The following is a 21,496-nucleotide window of genomic DNA, read 5'->3' on the forward strand; positions in this document are numbered from 1 at the left end:
TTACTGTTTCTTGCTGTTAACTGAATTTATTGGATAAATCTGCAGCCCATCTGTTATTTCTGAAATGTTTTTGGTGACTGGGAAGAAACAGAAACACAGAAAAAAGAATTCTGAAAAGCCGACTGTAGCAGAAAACAGCACAAATATAAACGTGCACAGATGATTCCGTGTACCTCTGAACCCTGTATGTCTGTGAAGGTTCTCAGTCATCCAGGTCATCGTAGTCAAAGGAGCTGCAAAGAAAAGCGTCTGGACTTCTTTAAGTTGCTTGAAGACGTTTCACCTCTCATCCGAGAAGCTACTTCAGTTCGAAGGTCAAATGGTGGAGAGTCCCAGATATAAACCTAGTGGGAGTTTCCCCCCACAGAGGGACAAAAGGACCCCCTGATGATCCTCTAATCGCCTGAGCCAAGGTGGGAAACTGGGTGTGGGCCCCAATCAGCCAGAGTTTCAGGTAAGCTCATTGTGAAACCTGGCCCCACCTTATCATGCGAATTCCTGAGATCAGATGGCCCAGGATCTGAACCCTGTAGTTCCTCAGCTGGCCGCATGTCTTCCTCCGCGCCGGCAGGGGGCGACAGAAGACACAAGTATCATCGTCAGTATGTGTTTACTTGTAACTGAGCTAGCTTTAGCATCTGCTGAACATTAAGGTGAGCTAAAGTAACCTGGAGTTCAATTTAAACGTGTAAACTCTGATTATTAAACTAGTTCGTGTCTTTAAACAGGACGATAGAGGAAAAAGTTTAAAGTCAGACTGTGTTTGTTTGGAGACGTTAGTTTAGCTTGTTAGCCTAATAGCTAGTAGTGGGATGTCTCTGTTGAAAATGTGCTAATTTATTGTTTGTTTCGTTGCTGATTGAGTAAAGTTTCAGATAAGAAATTTATAAAGACATATTACGAGTCTCTAAAAGCCCGGTTTTAATTCGGCTTACACACCAAATAGCAGACCTGATTCTCCGCGGCTTTACGCTTCGAGGTTTGTAATGAGCTCCGTGACAGAAGTGAAGCCTGTAATGTTAAAGACTTGGAAATGACAAAAGTCTCCTCCCTCTGCTTGTCCTGGAACTGCGGTTTGATTTAGTGCCAGATTTCTGTTTAATGTGCTGATTTAAAGCTGGTTTGTTTATCGGCTGATTCCCAGAATTCATATTAAAATCATTCAGACACGTTATGAATCTGTAAGAAAACTGCTTTACATTCCTATATGACGGACGTCAGAGGAGAAACTTCATCTTTGCAGGTACAGCTGCTGAGAGGTCAGAGGTCAGCACGCCTTCATCATGGTCAAACAGCCACAGAGGACAGACAGGTGAGTTACCTGTGTCAGGTGTTGTTTCTCTGACTTGAACCTGACACACATGTCAGGTCTTTCAGAGCAGGCGTGACGGTTCAGACGTCTGTCGTGGATTTGAATGTGTGATAAACTTATAGAAGGTGTTAGATTATAATATTATTTTATGCCATGTTATACCCCTAATTAAAGATTGTGAATTATTATGTAGTTTTAGTTTGCATTATTCTCCTGAATTAGAAGAAGCTGATAACTATTGCATTAGTTAAACTGATTTGCATTACATTAAACTGCTGACTTGTTGTGAATGAATGATATTGTTATAAGAAATCTAATTTGTCTGAGTAGAAGAGAACAGAGTGTGCTGGAGTTTTCTGCCCCATTTCAGCAGGAGCAGATAAACAGGGAGCCAAGGTCGTAGCTTAGGCGCTGTGTGAGAGAAAAGCATGTGAATGTTTAGGCTTTGTATGATAAGGTGGAGGCACCAGAGGTTATAAAAGTTTGAGCAATGCTCCACCATTTTGAGATTTTGAGGCTGTCTGCATCAGTGTCCATCTCCCACGTGTGTGATCATTAAATCATCGTTTGACTCAACCCGACCGGACCAGTGTTGTTATTGTGGTTTTTCTCTTGTCTCCATCCCCAATATTTTGAACCTTAACAAAGGTGAAATGCATTGTGGGTGCTGCTGATAAACGCTGCTTCACATGTTGGTCTCCACCTGCAGGTGTTTTATACCCACTGCAGGAAGTGCATTGGCGAGGGTTCGATTCCCTGTCTGTGCTGCTCAGAGGAGGCCGCCTCCACCCCAGCAGGTACCCAAAACAGACTCTGCCTCCCCGTCCCCGCTGCAGCCCCAGCTCCTGCTGGTTTAATGCCTTGTGTTTGTCCAGGCGTCAGAAACAGGAAGTACTGAGAGCTGGCCACGCTGCAGCTCCACCGCCACAGAAGAAGAGAGGGGTGCTGATGGGCCGAGCCAGCCTGGAGGCGTGGGGTTGGAGGGAGGATCAGAAGAATCGGATTCAAAGCGAGCAAGGTTGGGAGGTCGTCTGCTAGGAACAAACGACGTCACTGTCTGACATCTGAGGAACTCGACTCACTCGGTGTGTTTTTGATGTTTTTCACAGGATGGAGGATGACGCTGCTCCGCCCAGCAGAGTCCCCGGGTCATGTGCTCCAGCGGCAGGTGTGTCTCTGTGGCATCCTTCAGGCTGATTTTCAGTCCTGTGCTGCGGATTGATAAAGCTTCCCTCTCTGTGTCACCAGATGTTCCTCCTCCCGGCCAGCAGGGGGCAGCAGAGGACAGCGAGGACAGCAGAGTGGCCGAGGTAAAGAACCATGCGATGCTCCATCTGCAGTCGGAACCACAGAGCAACGGAGACACACCTGACTGTCAGGTAACCTACCGTGATGTGTTTATAGCTGCAGGGCGTGGGGTCACTGAAGGTCACCATCCAGCAGAGCAGCGAGAGCCGAGAGTTTGGACAGACGGACAGGACGGCCGAGAGACAGACGGGCGGACTCCACTGTCACGTCTGTGACCTCACGTGTCGCTCTCTCCTGGTAAGAAACCCTCGGCTCTTCTTCTTCTTCCTCTGCCTCGTTCAGTCTTACCTGAGTCAGGTGTCCTCAGCACACTCAGGACTAGGGCTGGGTGTCGTCACTGATTTCTAGAATCGATTCGATTAAATTCGATTTGAATCTGGGAAATTTTGACAGTCAGAAATATAATTCAGATCAGTACATTTACATATTTTTGTATCAATAAAAAGGAAGCTGACACACGCAAGACTTTATCACAGGTGTGAGCGTCACAGTGAGGCCTTTGTGTCAAAGTAGCTGAAGATAAAACACAGAAAAACATGAAGGTTTTCCTGTTCTGGATTTTATAAAAATGTTCTGCAGTACATCAAAAATGAAAGAAAACCATGAATCAACATATGAACATTACCTCTGAAGTTACAGCGGTTTTATTAGAGACACGGCGTTTTGCATTTTGCATAATTTTAGAAAGTTTAAATTTGTTCAGTATTGAACAGCAGAAATGAGGTTTTCTTTTCAGAAGTATGTAAACGAAAAAACAAAACAGCGACCGACAGCCTGTAAACAACAGTAGACTGGTGCGTAACAAGCAAGCGAATAATGCAGGAAACAGAGAGCGAGAGAGCTGTGCATGAAGTGAGATTTTATCCTGGTTCGGTCAGTGTTGTTTGGAGAGAGATAAACTAACAGCTTTAGAATCGGCGCAAAAAGGGCGTGAACACAAAGCGCCAACCCGCTGAAACATCAGCATCAGCGAGCTGTCGGCATTCAGCCCCGACCGTGTCCGTGCCGTCGGTCAGAAAGTAATAATAATAATAATGGATACTTTATTAATCCCCATGGGGAAATTACTTGTTTTTCTCTGCATTTGACCCATTCACTCTGTGAAGCAGTGGGCAGCCCACTAAGCAGGCGCCCGGGGAGCAGTGTGTAGGGACGGTACCTTGCTCAGGGGTACCTCAGGGTAGCCGTTAAGTGGATTCGAACCGCCGACCTTCCGATCATGGGGCGACCACTTTACCTACTGAGCTATCCCTGCCCCCAAAGTCACATCTCGCTGACTCTGATCCGCGGCTCCGCGCTGTGTGTTCACGTCTCCGTGCAGAATCGTGTTCCTGCTCTCATTTACTGTTTTAGCTGTTTGGTGGTTGTTGAAATTTTGTGAGGTTTCACCTGAGGTTCTGGCGTTTCGGGCAAAATAAATTTATGTTAAAAAATCGATTCAGGATTTTAATGAATGGATTATAAAAACCCACCCCTACTCAGGACATCCACAGCTTTCTCCACAGCAAGTCTTTGCTAACATCTGGAAACATTTGCTGTTGCCTCTGCCCAGTTAGCGCATGCACCTGCTTCCTGTTTTAAAGTCAGAGTCACTGACAGCAGCGAGCGGCTGTGAACGCTCCGAGGCTCATCGATCGACTAGCAGCCGATTTAAAACAACGGATGACCCGACAAACATGGCCGACGCAGCAGCATCATCTTCAAAGCCGCCACGAACTGCAGACAAAACGGGTGTTTTCTAAGGAACGCGCTCCTGCGACCCTTTCCTATTGGTGGAAAAATGTACCATGTTGACCAATTAAAAAATGATATAGCAACATGTGACATTAGGTCGTTTAGGAAGAGGGAGGAGTTTTTGGAGTACGCCGGCGAGAGAGAGAGAGCGAGATAAAAAGAGAGTTTTGAGATGTGAAAGATTAGCGACGTTTAGCGTGTTTGGAGTACAGTCAGCATGTGGTTAGCGTGTGGTTAGCGTGTAGTTTTGTTGTGTGAGAGAACACTGAGGCGACTGCTGAACGTTACAGTTCTGCCAAAAAGCCACCAAAGGCAGGCGGCAGCGTAAAGACTGTCTGCAGGTGGGAAACAGGAGCAGGGATGCACCCGAGCTCTGCATGATGATTTTGCAAAATGAAAAACTGTAAATTCAGACACGCGAGGTAAACAGAAGGGGAAACAGTAGTGAAGAGCAGCCAGTTACACCTGGACCACAGAGGTCAGAGCGCGGTTCGTGCCCCTCCCTCAGTGCTTTGATGATGAATAATGCGATGCCACTGCTGCACGTCCTGGAACAGGTGAGCTTGGCTCTGCAGCCGTCGCTGTGAGTCCTGACCAATCAGGTGGCTTCATCCAGACACACCTGTAATAACTTGAGCTCTGTGACGAACAGCTGACCAGACACAACGTCACCAACCTCAGTCTGCACATCTGCACCAGCTGTGGATGTCAGGTCATGTGACAGGTGGACGTGCACAGGTGTCTACAGGTGTGCTCTGTTTATTTCCAGCTGTTTCAGGAGCACATGGCAGGACCTGAACACGTGAAGAAGCTGCAGGAGATCACACACTGCATCCACCTCAACACACACACACCGCAGGACAGGTGAACACACACACACACAGATCAGGGGCTCTGATTTGTTTAGTTTGAAAACCTTCAGGTGTGTCACTCTGCCAGCAGGGGGCGCCGCCGTGAGTCGCAGCGCTGGTGTGACACCTGTCAGACTCACTTCAGCGGTGATGTCATCATTCATCGGCGGACCAAACGACACAAGGTGAGAGTGAGACGTGATGATGACGTATCAGCGCAGACACGCCTCCTTACCCAACAGAGATCAGAGTAGAGTAGAATAGAATAGCCCTTTACTGTCAGTGTACTTGCCAACTGTGCAGATTAAAATGTCAATAGAAGACTGTGTGTGTGTGTGTGTGTGTGTGTTCGTTCCAGATGTGCAAGCAGCTTTGCCGGCCCTTCTGTCCGGTGTGCGGACGTCACTTCAGGACGCCCAGGAAGTTTGTGGAGCACATGAAGTCATCGGAACATAAACAGCAGGTGAGTGAGGGCGTCGGCAGTCAGGTGACAGCAGGAAGCCAATGGCTGTGGCTGTCAGGTGGTCAGTGTCGCAGACGCTGGTGGTGACGTGTATCCTGAGTCTGTGTTCACTAAAAACTTCAGTGAAACAAACCGAAGCAACGACTGTCCGCGTGACCGTCAACGGCGGGATCCACTCTGTGGGGCGCTGCTCAGCAGGATGTCCCGCCCCTCTGTGGGACAGCTGATGTTTCCTGTTTCCTCCCAGGTGCTCCTGGAGGAGGCTCAGGAGGAGGAGCTCATCACTGTGGATGCTGTCGGCTGCTTCGAGGAGGAGGGGGAGGAAGAGGAGGAGGGGGCGGTGGTGGAGGAAGAAGTGGATGTAGCTGACGAGGAAGAGGATGCAGCAACAAAGGAAAAGGTAAAATCAGGACGTCCTGTGGCGTCGAGTGAAATCACGATTCAGGAGTGACGACTTTAAACTGTTTCAGGTGGCTGAGGAAGAGGAGGACAAGCGGCGAGCAGAGTATGACCCCAGCACGGCGTGCGGTACGTCCCGGAGGTCGAAACCAGCTGATGGAGCTTTGTCGCCCCCCGGTGGACGATCTGTAGAGAGAAAATCCAGAAGGCGTAGATCAGTGTGTCTGTGGATTTTGTCTCGTGTCTCTGCGACAAACAGGAAGTGACGCTTTACTCTCTGTCCTCACAGGAAGCAGTTTTGTGGTTCCTGTTTGTGGCTTCATGTGTCGACTCTGCAAAAAGTTTTTCTACAGTGAAGCTGCAGCTCGACACGCACACTGCAGGACACGCACACACTACCTCCACTTGCAGGTACATATCTGCTTTATATTTAATGACTAACTTCATGTATGTAACAGGTGTGTCAGCGAAGAGTGCGCAGCATAAATATGTGGACAGTCACAGGTGAGCTAATGTCCCTGCAGCAGCACAGACGCACCTGTGCAGCAGGTACAGCCCAGAGTGAAAGCTCAGAGCTGCTGCAGTCGAGCTAAAGACCACACAGGAGGAGGGAACCTGACAGGTGACCTCATCTCACCTGTACCTGCAGGTTTCACTCTAATACTAACACACACACACACACACACACACACACACACACACAACCCCGTTCAGCTATTTTAGTGAGGACCTTCCTTGACATGCTTTCCCTAGCCCCATATTAAAAATGAATGCCTGACCCTAGCCTAGCTGTAACCCTGACACTAAAACCACATTTGGAGCCTCAAAAATGCTTCAAATTTGTGAGGACCAGGTTGTGTGTCCTCACAAGTGACTGTTGGTTCTCACAAGTATGGTAAATGCAGATTTCGGTCCTCGCAAAGATAGCTAGACAGGAAGACACACACACAGGTAACCCAGCTGCCTGTTGTTTGTTGTTTTAGAGACACCGTGCTCAGAGGAGGAGGCGGCGAGGACAGAGGGACAAGGACCGATCTGCTCCACCCTGACCGCCTCACCGTGTCCCACAATGCATTGCTGCATCCAGGTGGAGCTCTGATCACCTTTCTTTTGTTTGACTGGTGGCTGCTGCAGGAGCTGCAGGTCACAGGTGGACTGCTGTCCATGTGTGTTCTGTTTGCAGTGAGAGAAACGTTTCACAGCTGCAGGTTTCCACCTGACACCTGCACAATGACTGACAGCGGTCAGTTTCATCGTTGTTAATATGCAAACATTAATAAATCATGTTTTCATAACCGGCTTTGTTTCTCGTGGTGTGTGATGTCATAAAACTGTTATTAACACTTCTGTTTCGTTAAATAAATTATTACCATTATGAGAGAATGAAACGATCACACTGTTATTCATCCTGCAGAGTTATCAGTGTTTATGTCATTCAGCGCCCCCTGGTGGCTCAGCCGTGCATCATGTTCATTGTTTCTACATCCCCACAGCCCACGTGAAAGAACAAGAACCACCGACGTGTTCGGGTCACATCTGAGCTGGGTTAGACTTTCATGTTCCGATGTTCTGGGAATCCATCCTACCTGACAAACCATCCTACCCGTTGTTTCTACGCATGCGCACAACACGAAATTCAGTGGCAAATCATCCTACCTTTGTTAATAAGAGCTAGAAACATACTCTGATGGGCAAAGTTAAGTGGCAAACCGTCATACCTACTTACATTTGCGCTGACAGCACAAATGTGCATAAACTACTTAGGTAGGACGTTTTGTCAGAACACCGGTCCACGTGGCATGCTGTACCCAGCCCGGCCGCAGGGGGCGCCCTACCTGCTCAGGGCGGAGGATTGTGGGTCGGAGGAGGCAGCGGCGGGGCATCTTCATCATCACTGCGGACCGGACCGGGACGTGAGCTGGCAGCTGCTTTTCCGCACTGAAGTGCCTTACCGTCGGAGCCAGAGATGGGACACGGAGACCTCATGAGCCAGGCGGAGGATGTGGCGGACCAGGTAAGCTCGCGCACCCGGAGCGGCGACACGCTGAGCTGGGACTCGGTCCGGTTATCGCAAACATCTGGTTGTTGAAAGCTCGGTGATTTCTGCTGCAAAACAAGTTTAGTCAGCTCGAAAAGCAGAGGCCAGCTGCTCCCCGGAACAGCTTCGTTGCTTTAAAATGAACTTTCATGAAGTTTGAAGCAAAGCAGCAGATTTCGTCATCGGGAGGCTGGAACAGGAAAGACCGTGGTGCAGATTCATTCTCACTAAAACACCAAAAATGCGATCTTTATTGAGTTGTTCTGTTGGCCGAAATGAAGAACGACTTTACACGATGGATGATCGTGTTCAGGTGTTTTCTACAAACCAACGGTGTCTGTGGAGACTCGAGGAAAGTTGAAACGTGACAGATTTTAAATCGAGTCTGGTGAAACGTTCGCAGCTTGTAGGAAAACGGAAATAATGATGGGTGACTTTCCTCTGAGATGATGTTCGACCTCAGGAGAGCTCTGATCGCTCCAGGGCTGCTTTACACATTAACATTTAAATGTTTTATAAAAATGTACGTTTGAGAGTAAAGTAACGAATTCGTGGTTCAGCTGGGTCTCACGCGGAGGCGAGGCCGGGGTCCTGACGTGCCCGAGCGGTATAGTTTCTTCTCACAGCCGTGAATCACTGCTGACGAACCGGGAACGGTTCAATGAAAACACCTGTTACCGGAGTCTGGTTCGATCAATGCGCAGCTGACCGGAAGTTCTGAAAGTAACCCTCCGCCACGGAGCGACACAGAAAGTGTTGCTGCAGCAGCAGGTAGCTCACGTCCTCCACGCAGCCGTGAAACACACACGATGATCATCATCTTCTTGGTTAATCCACATTTAAACAACCGTGTTAGAGTCAAGTTAAAGTATTTTAAAAGTAATAATAAATATGTGGGCGTGTCTACCTGAAGCTGTGGCTCATGAATCAGCAGCTGATGTGTTTTTAATCTAAGGAAACATTGTGCTGATTTTTAGCTCCAGCCTGTTAGTACAGTGACCTCGCAGCATGATGTCCGGCTGTAAACATGTTTACTTCTGCTGCAAAGTTTGAACATGGGAGTCTGTGGGGACCAACTCACTGCTGCCTCTGCTGGATGTCAGAGGAACTGCAGCTCTTGGTGCCTCTTTGTATTTTAAACCCCGCATGTACAAAAACGCAGTCGGTGCTACATTAATAAAGTGACTAACAGTGTGCTGATCACCCCGCTGCTTTAGTTCCTGCGGGTGACCAAACACTACCTCCCCCACGTGGCCCGCCTCTGCCTGGTCAGCACCTTCCTCGAGGACGGCATCAGGATGTGGCTCCAGTGGAGCGAGCAGAGCGAGTATATCGACTCCACCTGGAGCTGTGGCCTCTTCATCGCCAACCTCTTCGTCCTCATCAACCTGCTGGGACAGCTGGGTAACACTCACACACACACACACGTTTTCATCTAATTGACAAAATGCTCATCCTAACCATCACTGAACGCCCAGCCTAACTGTAACCCTGACACCTTCTTGTGGGGACGGGCGTTTCACACCTCGTTGTACACATATGAGGCCCTTTTCCATTAACCTGGTTCTCATTACTGTCTGGTACTACCTAACCTGCGTGGCTGTCGTCATAGCAACGTGTCTGAGCGTCCTGCGGCATAATTAGTATGCAAGGCGAACGCTACAGCAAAGGTGGACGTGGAGGCGACGGTGTACCTGCTGCTCGATCTGCAGCTCTTCGTCACACTGACGCTACTGACCAGCCAATCTGTGCCATGCAGTCTGATGATGTCACACTTTAATACCTGCTCAGATCGCTGGGAACCCCGGCCGAGCACCTGCTAAAGCACCTGGTACCAGGTACTAGGATCTAATGAAAACCGTGGTGATCCGAGCAGGTCCGAATGCAGACGGGGCTCCGAGGACTCGCACACTGGTGACAGTTAGGGACAGAGGTCCCCTGCCTGTACATTTATACGTATGTGTGTGTAATGATCTCTGCGAGCACCTGGGTTGTTGCACCAGTCTCTGATTGATTGATTGATTATTGGTGATTTAGAGCTCTCAGTTGTTCCACATTAAACATGTAACACGTGTGTGTCTGCAGGCTGCTGCGTGTTGATCCTCAGCAGGAACTTTGTTCAGCACGCCTGCGGCGCTCTGTTTGGGATCATCGCTCTGCAGGTACACACACACACACACACACACACACACACACACACACACACACACACACACACACACGTGTTTCATGTTTAGTATTGCAGGTTTTTGACGTGATGGTCAGCGAGCTTCAGTCGGTTTTCACTGCGCCGTCACGCCTTCAGACTCCCAAACAGGAAGTTGCTGTGGTCTTAAATGATAAATCAGAGTAAACGTTTCCTGTTTGAAACATAAACGTTTTGTTCTTTGTCTCTGAAAGAAGAGCCACAGCTGACCGTGTGTGTGTGCGGGGGGGCGTGTACTGTAGACACGTTGAAAGCGCTGTGATTTCCGGGTAAAGTGGAGCGCACAGGAAGAGGTGACGATGTTTCCGAAGGAGAAAAGGAAGAAACGTGGACGATCCAGGTGGCGGGAGCAGGCAGCGGCCGGGACGATTCCCGGTTTGATCCAAATTCAAATTCAAATTCAAATTTTATTTGTCACGTACACAGTCATACACAGTACGATATGTAGTGAAATGCTTGGACAACTGCTCGTGACCTAAAGAAAACAAAAAAGGAAAAGGCTATGAATAAGATAGGAAATAAATATGAAAAATTAAAAAGGGTAAATTTAACTAGGAAGGAATAAAATATAAATTAAGGTTAAAAATGAAATAACTGTACAACACAAATTAGAATGAAGGGTAAATTTAACTGGGAAGAATAAGATAAAATATATAAATTAAAGTTGAAAATAAAATAACTGTACAACAAAATACACAATATAGAACTATATAAGAATGTATGAAGAAATCTAAATATAAACAAATATATACACAATAACAGCAGCTGTACAAGTATTAACCGGAAATGAAGAATATAGTGACCAGTGTTGTGCAAAACCAAAGTCCAGAAAGTCCAGTGTGTGTGTAAGAACCATATGTGTGGGTCAGTACTGTGTGGTGGTGTGATTGAGAGACCGTATCGCCTGCGGGAAGAAGCTCCTCCTCAGTCTCTCTGTGTTGGTCTTCAGGGAGCGGAATCGCTTTCCTGACCTCAGCAGAGAGAACAGTCTGTTGTTGGGATGGCTGAGGTCCTTCACCATCTTCCTGGCCTTGGTCCAGCACCGCCTGCTGTAGATTGAGTGCAGGTCAGGGAGCTCGGAGCGGATGGTGCGCTCAGCTGACCGCACAACCCTCTGTAGAGCTCGTCTGTCCTGCATGGTGCTGTTCCCGAACCAGGTTAAGATGTTTCCCGCCAGGATGCTCTCTATGGTGCACGAGTAAAAGTTCCTGAGCACCTTGGAGGGCAGTTGGAAGTCTCTCAAGCGTCTGAGGTGGTAGAGACGCTGTCGGGCCTTTTTCACCACGGTGTTGATGTGACAGGACCATGACAGGTCCTGCGTGATGTGAACTCCGAGGTATTTGAAGCTGTCCACTCTCTCCACTGGGCACTCGTTGATGACGGGGGTCTGGTAGTTCCTCTCCTGCTTAGTGCTGAAGTCCACTATCAGCTCCTTTGTCTTACTGACGTTTAGAAGGAGGTTGTTCCTCTGGCACCAGTTCTCCAGATTCCTAATCTCCTTCAGGTAGGCCGTCTCGTTGTTATCAGAGATCAGGCCCACCACGACGGTGTCGTCAGCAAACTTGATGATGGTGGTGGAGCTGGTAGTGGCCACAGTCATATGTGTACAAAGAGTACAGCAGGGGGCTCAGAACACACCCCTGGGGGGCTCCAGTGCTGAGAGTGGTGGAGGCTGAGACATGTCCGCCCATCCTTACTGCCTGTGGTCTGCCAGTTAGGAAGTTGGAGATCCACTGACACATAGATGAGCTGAGTCCCAGATGCTCCAGCTTGGTGGTGAGTGTGGAGGGAATTATGGTGTTAAATGCAGAGCTGTAGTCTATGAAGAGCATTTTAACATAATTCCCCCTTCTAGTGTCCAAGTGAGTGAGTGATGTGTGGAGGAGATGAGAGATGGCATCGTCTGTGGAACGATTTGGACGGTAAGCGAACTGTAGTGGGTCCAGTGTGTCTGGTAGTGAAGAAATGATGAAGTCTCTGACCAGGCGTTCAAAGCACTTCATCACTACTGAGGTGAGGGCTACAGGGCGATAGTCATTGAGAGAAGCAGGGTGGGGTTTCTTCGGGACAGGAACAATGATGGACTCTTTGAAGCATGTGGGGATCACCGACTGAGATAAAGAGATGTTGAATATCTCAGTGAACACAGGAGCTAGCTGGTATGCGCAGTCTCTGAGGATCCAGAGCGGAAGCTTTAGTCTGTGTTTCTGATGTCGCAGCGCCGGCTGAGCCGGAGCAGCAGCTCGCTGTGGTCAGGCGTGTTCAGCACTGGTGCGAGTTTGCAGCTGCGCATGCACTCGATGCCAAATGCAGTGCTGTGATTGGTCAGATCTGTTAAACTGAAAAAGTTAAGGTCGTGTTTCGTCCTGCCAACACGGTGCAGGTGAACTTTCATACAGGTGAGTCCCAGAATGTTACCTGTGAGTCTGATCATGTGACTCTGTGTGACCTGCAGATGGTGGCTTACAGCATCCTGTGGGACCTCAAGTTCCTCATGAGGTAAGTCGTCACGCCTTTCTGAAATAACTTTATCGACGTCGTGGACAGAAACGGCTCGTTCTGCACGTTTGCGTGACGCTGCAGGTTGGCGCTACAAAGACATGATCTGCTGTTCTTCATCCTCCTCGTCCTCCTCTGCAGGAACCTGGCGCTGGGCGGGGGCCTCCTCCTCCTCCTGGCAGAGTGCAGGGGGGAGGCGCGTAGCGTGTTCGCCGGAGTTCCTTCCCTCGGACATCAGAGCTCGCCGAAGCACCTCCTGCAGCTGGGAGGTCGCGTCCTCCTCGTCCTCATGTTCATGACGCTGCTGCACTTTGACCTCAGCCTGCTCAGCGTGAGTCACACCCACACGTGTCCACACGTGTCCACACGTGTCCACACGTGTCCACACGTGTCCACACGTGTCCACGTAATTATTCAAACTCCTGGCAAGATTTGACAGAAGCTTACTTTTGTTCAACCAACAAGTTGTTTTTGACAGGAAATGACACGGGCGTCTGCCAAAAGAGAAGAAGACGAGGCACCAGAGGCGTCGCTTTTATTTACATTTGAGCAAAAAGTGTCCAGAATGACTCGCGCTCTTCACAAACTGTCACAGTCTCTGGGAAATCCACAGTCCTAAAATCACCGTCCGAACAGTCCAAGCCGATTCAGTGGGCAGCGGCTTGGTGGACAGTCTGGGATCGAACCACCGACCTTCTGGTTAGTGGCTGATCCGCTCTGCCACCTGAGCTACAGCCACCCTGGGGGGCGGGGGGAAGCTCATCACAGGAAACGCCACCACGAAAAACAGCATGAAGATCCTCCTCCTCATCATCAGGCAGCAGCAGACAGCTCAGCACTACAACGACCCAAAGCACAGCAAAGTAAACGGTTAGCAGACACAAACATTAACATTGAGCAGCTCCACCCACAGAGTCCAGCAGAGACTGTGGGCGGAGCTAGAGATCAGGGCGAGGGGACCCTCCGACCTGAAAGCTCACTGCTAAAGACAAATGAGCAAACGTGGAGACGTGCGATTATAGGACGCGTTCGTCTGCTGTAATAACTATTAAAGGTTTTTCTATTACTGAGACGAGTGAATGATTGTGGGCGGGGCACGTTTTGCTCCAATGAGAACAAAAGCAGAGAAGCGTGTTTGCGGCGGCGATGCCTCTGGTGCCTCGTCTCCACATCGTTTGGGAGACGAAAACTTGCAGGTTGAATAAAAGTAACTTTGGGGGTCTGAATAATTATGGGCGTGACCGTCGTCCTTGTGCTGACGGCGTGTTGTGTTCAGTTCCTGCAGAACGTGGTGGGGACGGCGCTCATGGTCCTGGTGGCGGTGGGCTTTAAGACGAAGCTGGCGGCGCTCACGCTGGTGGCGTGGCTGCTCTGCATCAACTTCACCATCAACGCCTTCTGGAGCGTGCCGTCCTACACGCCCATGCACGACTTCCTGAAGTACGACTTCTTCCAGACCACCTCGGTGATCGGCGGCCTGCTGCTGGTGGTGGCGCTCGGGCCCGGGGGCGTCTCCATGGACGAGAAGAAGAAGGAGTGGTGAGGAGGAGGAGCCGCGCCTCTGCCTCTTCTATTTTTATTTTTTTGCTCTCTGAGCGACCAATCAGAGCTCGTCTTTGTGTCACGTGATGTTTGTTGCACACTGGCTGTGATGTTTCACACTTAGAGTGATTTTAGAGGAGGCGAGGGAGCGCCTCCACCTCCATCCTGCTGCACCACCCAGTGACCGCCACCCGCCTCCCTGAGGCATCAGCTGCTGCGTTATCCAATCAGTGCTTTTGTAGGCGGTCTTTGCTGTTTTCAGCCTGTTCGATGTGACGATTCGGACACAACGACGTCACTCGTTAATGTTTTTGTAACGAGCTGGACAAACGACAAAAATGGAGGCAGAGTCATTTTGAGCAGCTCTGAGGCGACAAACACACCTGAGCAGGTGAGCGATCACAGCTTTAGTACGGAGCGGGGAGGCTGTAGTACCCCGTGGCGTCCTGCAGGAGGCGCTGCTTCCTCACAGTGTGTTTCGTCTCTGTACGACGTTCAGTGTTTGAGTCTGAGTCTTTTTCTATCGTGTTTTTGTAGGAGGAGTTTAATAAAGCGTGCAGCATTAAGTGTGTGTGTGTTTCAGTGTTTCCTGCAGCACCTGCTCATCTCCCACAGACTGTATAAAGAAGACGGACACAACCTCCGTGTTTTATTTCAAAATCAGCGAGAACAGGAAGTGAGCTCACGCTGGGACTAGGCGTGCTGGAAGCTGCGTCTGTGTGCTGGGCGTGTCCTCTCCTAGCTAATCGCAGCACACGGCGCCCTCTGCTCTGATGGACGAAGGACAATGAAGATGGGCCAGTCGGGCAGGTGGAAAAGAGGAAGACGTCAGGGGAGGTTCATGAACGGAGGAGGACGTGCGGAGGGTTGGAGTGACAGAGGAGCGGGTGGAGGTGTTTGTGTGATCGTCGCTGGCCCGAGTGTGACAGACACACCTGAGCGGGGACCTGCGCCGTGCTGCTCGTTCGTTCAGCTTCACTGCGAGGTGGCGCTCTGCCTGCAGACCTGAGTCACGTGGCACGCCACACAACACGTGGGCGGTGCTATCGACCATAAAGGCGCGTCCTGCGGTTCAGCCCGCATGTCCTCCTGCCGCGCCAACTTCCCAGGTCATCGAAGCGCCGCGGGACGGCCTCTCAGCTTAAACGTGCGGTTGTCGTGAGCAGGCTGTCAAACTAACGTGACCTCTGACCTCTGAGCAGTTCGAGCACCATGACCTGTGATCTTTTCCATTATGTAAGCTGGATGCACACTGACCTGCTCTTCAGTCACCCGGGCGCACAGAAGTGCATTTAAAGTGAATCTTAACACCGTGTTTGTGTGGCGCACGTTTCCCAGGTTTCGTTTAGTTCAGCCTCCCGCCGCGTCCTCACGCAGTCCGATGTCTGGAAACCACAGCGTTGGTTTCAGTAATGACAGGAAGGCGTCCACAGTACAGCCACTCGGGGCCCTTTGATGTCTGACTTGTAAGAATCTGCAAAGTCAGCTTTTTCTGAACAGTCCTCATTTTGTAAAGCTGCAAAACTCTTAAGTGCCCTCTTGTGGAGAAGTGAGTTATAGCATGCGAGGCCCCAAAGGGCCGCTTTTTAAATCCGTCCTCACTTTGTCACAAAGTCAGACTCGTAGGTGCAGCGTGTCACCACTTTGGGCGGCTCCTCCAGTTTACATGGACTAATTACACTAAGTACACAGAAGCTTTCTGAACGCTTCGACTCATCCCGAGGTTACCGTCGGCCGTGACAGGAACACCTGCACGGCGCCCCCTGTGGGCCGTCAGCGCAGCGAGCCGTACCTGAGCCGAGCTCTCTTCACACTGATGTCTCTACAGTTTGTCCCACTGCTGAAACTGTGAGAGGAAAAGAAAGTGATAATGTTCATTCTGACTGTGTTGGTGGCTCATCATGAACCTCACACTCAGCACATTGGCCACATTCTCCAACAGGGTCATCAGTGTTTGGCAGGTCGAGTTAAGGATCGTCCTGCTCTCCTTCAGGAGTTGTTGCTCCTCTTCTGCTTTGGTTCAAAGGTTAATGAATGCGATGAAGAGGAGGATGGATGAAGCACAGCGTGCAGTGAGCCCACTGGTTCATCACACAGTGATCACATTTAAACCATTTCATACAGAAACATGAAATATGCATCTGACCTAATTAGCACTGGTGTCCTAACCAACGTTCCCTCTAATGTTTCACGTGTCTGAGCGAACACAAACTGAGCGCCCCAACAGCAGACGTGTGCAGTGTGGTCATGCCAGCATCCAAGTTACATGTTTATTAAAGTAATCAAATTACAGCATTTATGTTAGACTACTTTAAATTAACTGCTTCAGCCTACTTACAATGACAATTAAAAACAATCTTGTTCATGACCTGTAGCATGTTAACACTATTGGAAGGAAAAATAACTTGAACTCCAAGTTTGAAAACAAAACTTTCTTTCTTTATTTTTCATAAAGCTCTGACTGTATTATGAGTCTGTGGTCTGGGAGAGAGTCTGTAACTCTGTCTGCAACATACAGTAAACAATGACCAATGCTGGGTAATTAATTATATAGTTACTTCTTCAAAAAAGTAACTGAGTTTTGCCTCAGTCTTTACCTAAAAATGCAGCCAAAGTGTTTTTAAATAAACATTTCAAACTATTTACAGAACAATCAGCTGTTCTGCATCAACTCTGATGCCACACAAATTATTTGTGCCGCTCCAAAAATAATTTCTGTCCACTATGAGATGAAGGAGAACAACAGCCTGATACCTGCAGGCCTGACAACAGCAGATGTATCACTGCTGTAACACCTGTAACACTCAGCAGGCGCCTCATTGTTCTAACACACAACAACACTACTGACTACACTACACACTCACTACACACTAACTACACACTGACTACACACTAACTACACACTGACTACACTCTCACTACACACTAACTACACACTGACTACACACTGACTACACACTGACTACACTCTCACTACACACTAACTACACACTAACTACACACTGACTACACACTGACTACACACTAACTACACACTGACTACACACTGACTACACTCTCACTACACACTAACTACACACTAACTACACACTGACTACACACTGACTACACTCTCACTACACACTAACTACACACTGACTACACTCTCACTACACACTGACTACACACTGACTACACTCTCACTACACACTAACTACACACTGACTACACACTGACTACACTCTCACTACACTCTCACTACACACTAACTACACACTAACTACACACTGACTACACACTGACTACACACTAACTACACACTGACTACACACTGACTACACTCTCACTACACACTAACTACACACTGACTACACACTGACTACACACTGACTACACTCTCACTACACTCTCACTACACACTAACTACACACTGACTACACACTGACTACACACTGACTACACTCTCACTACACTCTCACTACACACTAACTACACACTAACTACACACTGACTACACACTGACTACACTCTCACTACACACTAACTACACACTAACTACACACTGACTACACACTGACTACACTCTCACTACACACTAACTACACACTGACTACACACTAACTACACACTAACTACACACTGACTACACACTGACTACACACTGACTACACACTCACTACACTCTCACTACACTCTCACTACACACTGACTACACACTGACTACACACTGACTACACACTGACTACACTCTCACTACACACTAACTACACACTAACTACACACTGACTACACACTGACTACACACTAACTACACACTGACTACACACTGACTACACACTAACTACACACTAACTACACACTGACTACACACTGACTACACACTGACTACACACTGACTACACACTAACTACACTCTCACTACACATTAACTACACACTCACTACACACTAACTACACACTGACTACACACTCACTACACACTAACTGCACACTAACTACACACTGACTACACTCTCACTACACACTAACTACACACTGACTACACTCTCACTACACACTGACTACACTCTCACTACACACTAACTACACACTGACTACACTCTCACTACACACTAACTACACTCTCACTACACACTAACTACACTCTCACTACACACTAACTACACACTGACTACACACTCACTACACACTGACTACACACTCACTACACACTAACTACACACTGACTACACGCTAACTGCACGCTAACTGCACACTGACTACACTCTCACTACAAACTAACTACACACTGACTACTGACTACACTACACACTGACTACACACTGACTACACACTGACTACACACTGACTACACTCTCACTACACACTGACTACACACTGACTACACACTGACTACACACTGACTACACTCTCACTACACACTAACTACACTCTCACTACACATTAACTACACACTCACTACACACTAACTACACACTGACTACACACTCACTACACACTAACTGCACACTAACTACACACTGACTACACTCTCACTACACACTAACTACACACTGACTACACTCTCACTACACACTGACTACACTCTCACTACACACTAACTACACACTGACTACACTCTCACTACACACTAACTACACTCTCACTACACACTAACTACACTCTCACTACACACTAACTACACACTGACTACACACTCACTACACACTGACTACACACTCACTACACACTAACTACACACTGACTACACGCTAACTACACGCTAACTGCACGCTAACTACACACTGACTACACACTAACTGCACACTGACTACACACTAACTGCACACTGACTACACACTAACTGCACACTGACTACACGCTGACTACACGCTGACTGCACGCTAACTACACGCTAACTGCACGCTGACTACACACTGACTACACACTAACTGCACACTAACTACACACTGACTACACACTCACTACACACTGACTACACACTCACTACACACTAACTACACACTGACTACACGCTAACTACACGCTAACTGCACGCTAACTGCACGCTAACTGCACACTGACTACACTCTCACTACAAACTAACTACACACTGACTACTGACTACACTACACACTGACTACACGCTAACTACACACTAACTACACACTAACTACACACTGACTACACACTGACTACACACTAACTACACACTAACTACACACTGACTACACACTGACTACACTCTCACTACACACTAACTACACACTAACTACACACTAACTACACACTGACTACACACTGACTACACACTAACTACACACTGACTACACACTAACTACACACTGACTACACACTCACTACACACTGACTACACACTAACTACACACTGACTACACACTGACTACACACTGACTACACACTAACTGCACACTCACTACACACTAACTACACACTGACTACACACTGACTACACTCTCACTACACACTAACTACACACTAACTACACACTGACTACACGCTAACTACACGCTAACTGCACGCTAACTACACACTGACTACACACTAACTGCACACTGACTACACACTAACTGCACACTGACTACACACTAACTGCACACTGACTACACGCTGACTACACGCTGACTGCACGCTAACTACACGCTAACTGCACGCTGACTACACACTGACTACACACTAACTGCACACTAACTACACACTGACTACACACTCACTACACACTGACTACACACTCACTACACACTAACTACACACTGACTACACGCTAACTACACGCTAACTGCACGCTAACTGCACGCTAACTGCACACTGACTACACTCTCACTACAAACTAACTACACACTGACTACTGACTACACTACACACTGACTACACGCTAACTACACACTAACTACACACTAACTACACACTGACTACACACTGACTACACACTGACTACACACTAACTACACACTAACTACACACTGACTACACACTGACTACACTCTCACTACACACTAACTACACACTAACTACACACTAACTACACACTGACTACACACTGACTACACACTAACTACACACTGACTACACACTCACTACACACTGACTACACACTAACTACACACTGACTACACACTGACTACACACTGACTACACACTAACTGCACACTCACTACACACTAACTACACACTGACTACACACTGACTACACTCTCACTACACACTAACTACACACTAACTACACACTGACTACACACTGACTACACTCTCACTACACACTAACTACACACTGACTACACACTGACTACACACTGACTACACACTCACTACACACTGACTACACACTAACTACACACTGACTACACACTGACTACACACTGACTACACACTGACTGCACACTCACTACACACTAACTACACACTAACTGCACACTAACTGCACACTCACTACACACTAACTACACACTAACTACACACTAACTGCACACTAACTACACACTGACTACACACTAACTACACACTGACTACACTCTCACTACACACTAACTACACACTGACTACACTCTCACTACACACTGACTACACACTGACTACACACTAACTACACACTAACTACACACTAACTACACACTGACTACACACTGACTACACACTAACTACACACTAACTACACACTAACTGCACTCTCACTACACACTAACTACACACTAACTACACACTGACTACACACTGACTACACACTAACTACACACTGACTACACACTGACTACACACTCACTACACACTGACTACACACTCACTACACACTGACTACACTCTCACTACACACTAACTACACTCTCACTACACACTAACTACACACTCACTACACACTAACTACACACTCACTACACACTAACTACACACTCACTACACTCACTACACACTGACTACACTCACTACACACTGACTACACTCTCACTACACACTAACTACACTCTCACTACACATTAACTACACACTCACTACACACTAACTACACACTGACTACACACTCACTACACACTAACTGCACACTGACTACACTCTCACTACACACTAACTACACACTGACTACACTCTCACTACACACTAACTACACACTGACTACACTCTCACTACACACTGACTACACTCTCACTACACACTAACTACACACTGACTA

At 48.1% G+C, this 21,496-nt stretch overlaps 3 protein-coding genes across 4 annotated transcripts in view; 2 read left to right on the forward strand and 1 right to left on the reverse strand.

Moving 5' to 3' along the window:
• Window positions 1-569: 569 nt before the first annotated feature.
• ciz1b (cdkn1a interacting zinc finger protein 1b) lies at window positions 570-7,366 on the forward strand. 2 transcript variants are annotated; one of them, XM_082554227.1, is made up of 14 exons: window positions 570-653; window positions 1,244-1,312; window positions 2,022-2,109; window positions 2,188-2,330; window positions 2,422-2,480; window positions 2,561-2,622; window positions 2,717-2,857; window positions 5,124-5,218; window positions 5,297-5,390; window positions 5,564-5,668; window positions 5,916-6,068; window positions 6,139-6,196; window positions 6,357-6,478; window positions 7,051-7,366. In XM_082554227.1, the coding sequence occupies exons 2-14, from the start codon at window positions 1,284-1,286 to the stop codon at window positions 7,114-7,116; spliced, it is 1,215 nt and encodes a 404-aa protein (XP_082410353.1). In that variant the 5' UTR covers window positions 570-653; window positions 1,244-1,283; the 3' UTR covers window positions 7,117-7,366. The 2 variants fall into 2 exon arrangements, with proteins under 2 accessions (XP_082410353.1, XP_082410354.1); XM_082554228.1 differs by lacking the exon at window positions 570-653 and adding an exon at window positions 663-979.
• Window positions 7,367-7,871: 505 nt separating this feature from the next.
• LOC309718730 (surfeit locus protein 4-like) lies at window positions 7,872-14,918 on the forward strand. The gene is made up of 6 exons (XM_082554247.1): window positions 7,872-8,081; window positions 9,323-9,509; window positions 10,191-10,267; window positions 12,767-12,810; window positions 12,952-13,141; window positions 14,087-14,918. The coding sequence occupies exons 1-6, from the start codon at window positions 8,034-8,036 to the stop codon at window positions 14,351-14,353; spliced, it is 813 nt and encodes a 270-aa protein (XP_082410373.1). The 5' UTR covers window positions 7,872-8,033; the 3' UTR covers window positions 14,354-14,918.
• LOC309718804 (uncharacterized protein) overlaps window positions 10,407-21,496 on the reverse strand; it is a gene marked incomplete at its 3' end in the record, with an annotated part of 77,925 nt that continues 66,835 nt past the window's right edge. The window contains exons 2-3 of the mRNA XM_082554372.1: window positions 11,330-12,018; window positions 10,407-10,436 (exon numbers count right to left, since the gene is read on the reverse strand). Coding sequence (XP_082410498.1) covers window positions 10,407-10,436; window positions 11,330-11,911 — 612 coding nt within the window. The 5' untranslated portion in view covers window positions 11,912-12,018. The remainder of the gene's footprint in view (window positions 10,437-11,329; window positions 12,019-21,496) is intronic.

This window comes from Aulonocara stuartgranti, assembly GCF_965226115.1.
Source record: "Aulonocara stuartgranti genome assembly, chromosome: 12".
Taxonomy (NCBI): domain Eukaryota; kingdom Metazoa; phylum Chordata; class Actinopteri; order Cichliformes; family Cichlidae; genus Aulonocara; species Aulonocara stuartgranti.

What these genes read in the sequence shown, in the direction of transcription:
- ciz1b (XM_082554227.1), top strand. Translation starts at nt 1,284, where the DNA reads ATGGTCAAACAGCCACAGAGGACAGACAG. An exon ending in AGGACAGCAGAGTGGCCGAG is followed by an intron (nt 2,623 to 2,716) that starts GTAAAGAACCAT and finishes ATGTGTTTATAG; the next exon opens with CTGCAGGGCGTGGGGTCACT. An exon ending in GGCGGACCAAACGACACAAG is followed by an intron (nt 5,391 to 5,563) that starts GTGAGAGTGAGA and finishes TGTTCGTTCCAG; the next exon opens with ATGTGCAAGCAGCTTTGCCG.
- LOC309718730 (XM_082554247.1), top strand. Translation starts at nt 8,034, where the DNA reads ATGGGACACGGAGACCTCATGAGCCAGGCGGAGGATGTGGCGGACCAG. An exon ending in CGGAGGATGTGGCGGACCAG is followed by an intron (nt 8,082 to 9,322) that starts GTAAGCTCGCGC and finishes CCGCTGCTTTAG; the next exon opens with TTCCTGCGGGTGACCAAACA. An exon ending in TTGACCTCAGCCTGCTCAGC is followed by an intron (nt 13,142 to 14,086) that starts GTGAGTCACACC and finishes TGTTGTGTTCAG; the next exon opens with TTCCTGCAGAACGTGGTGGG.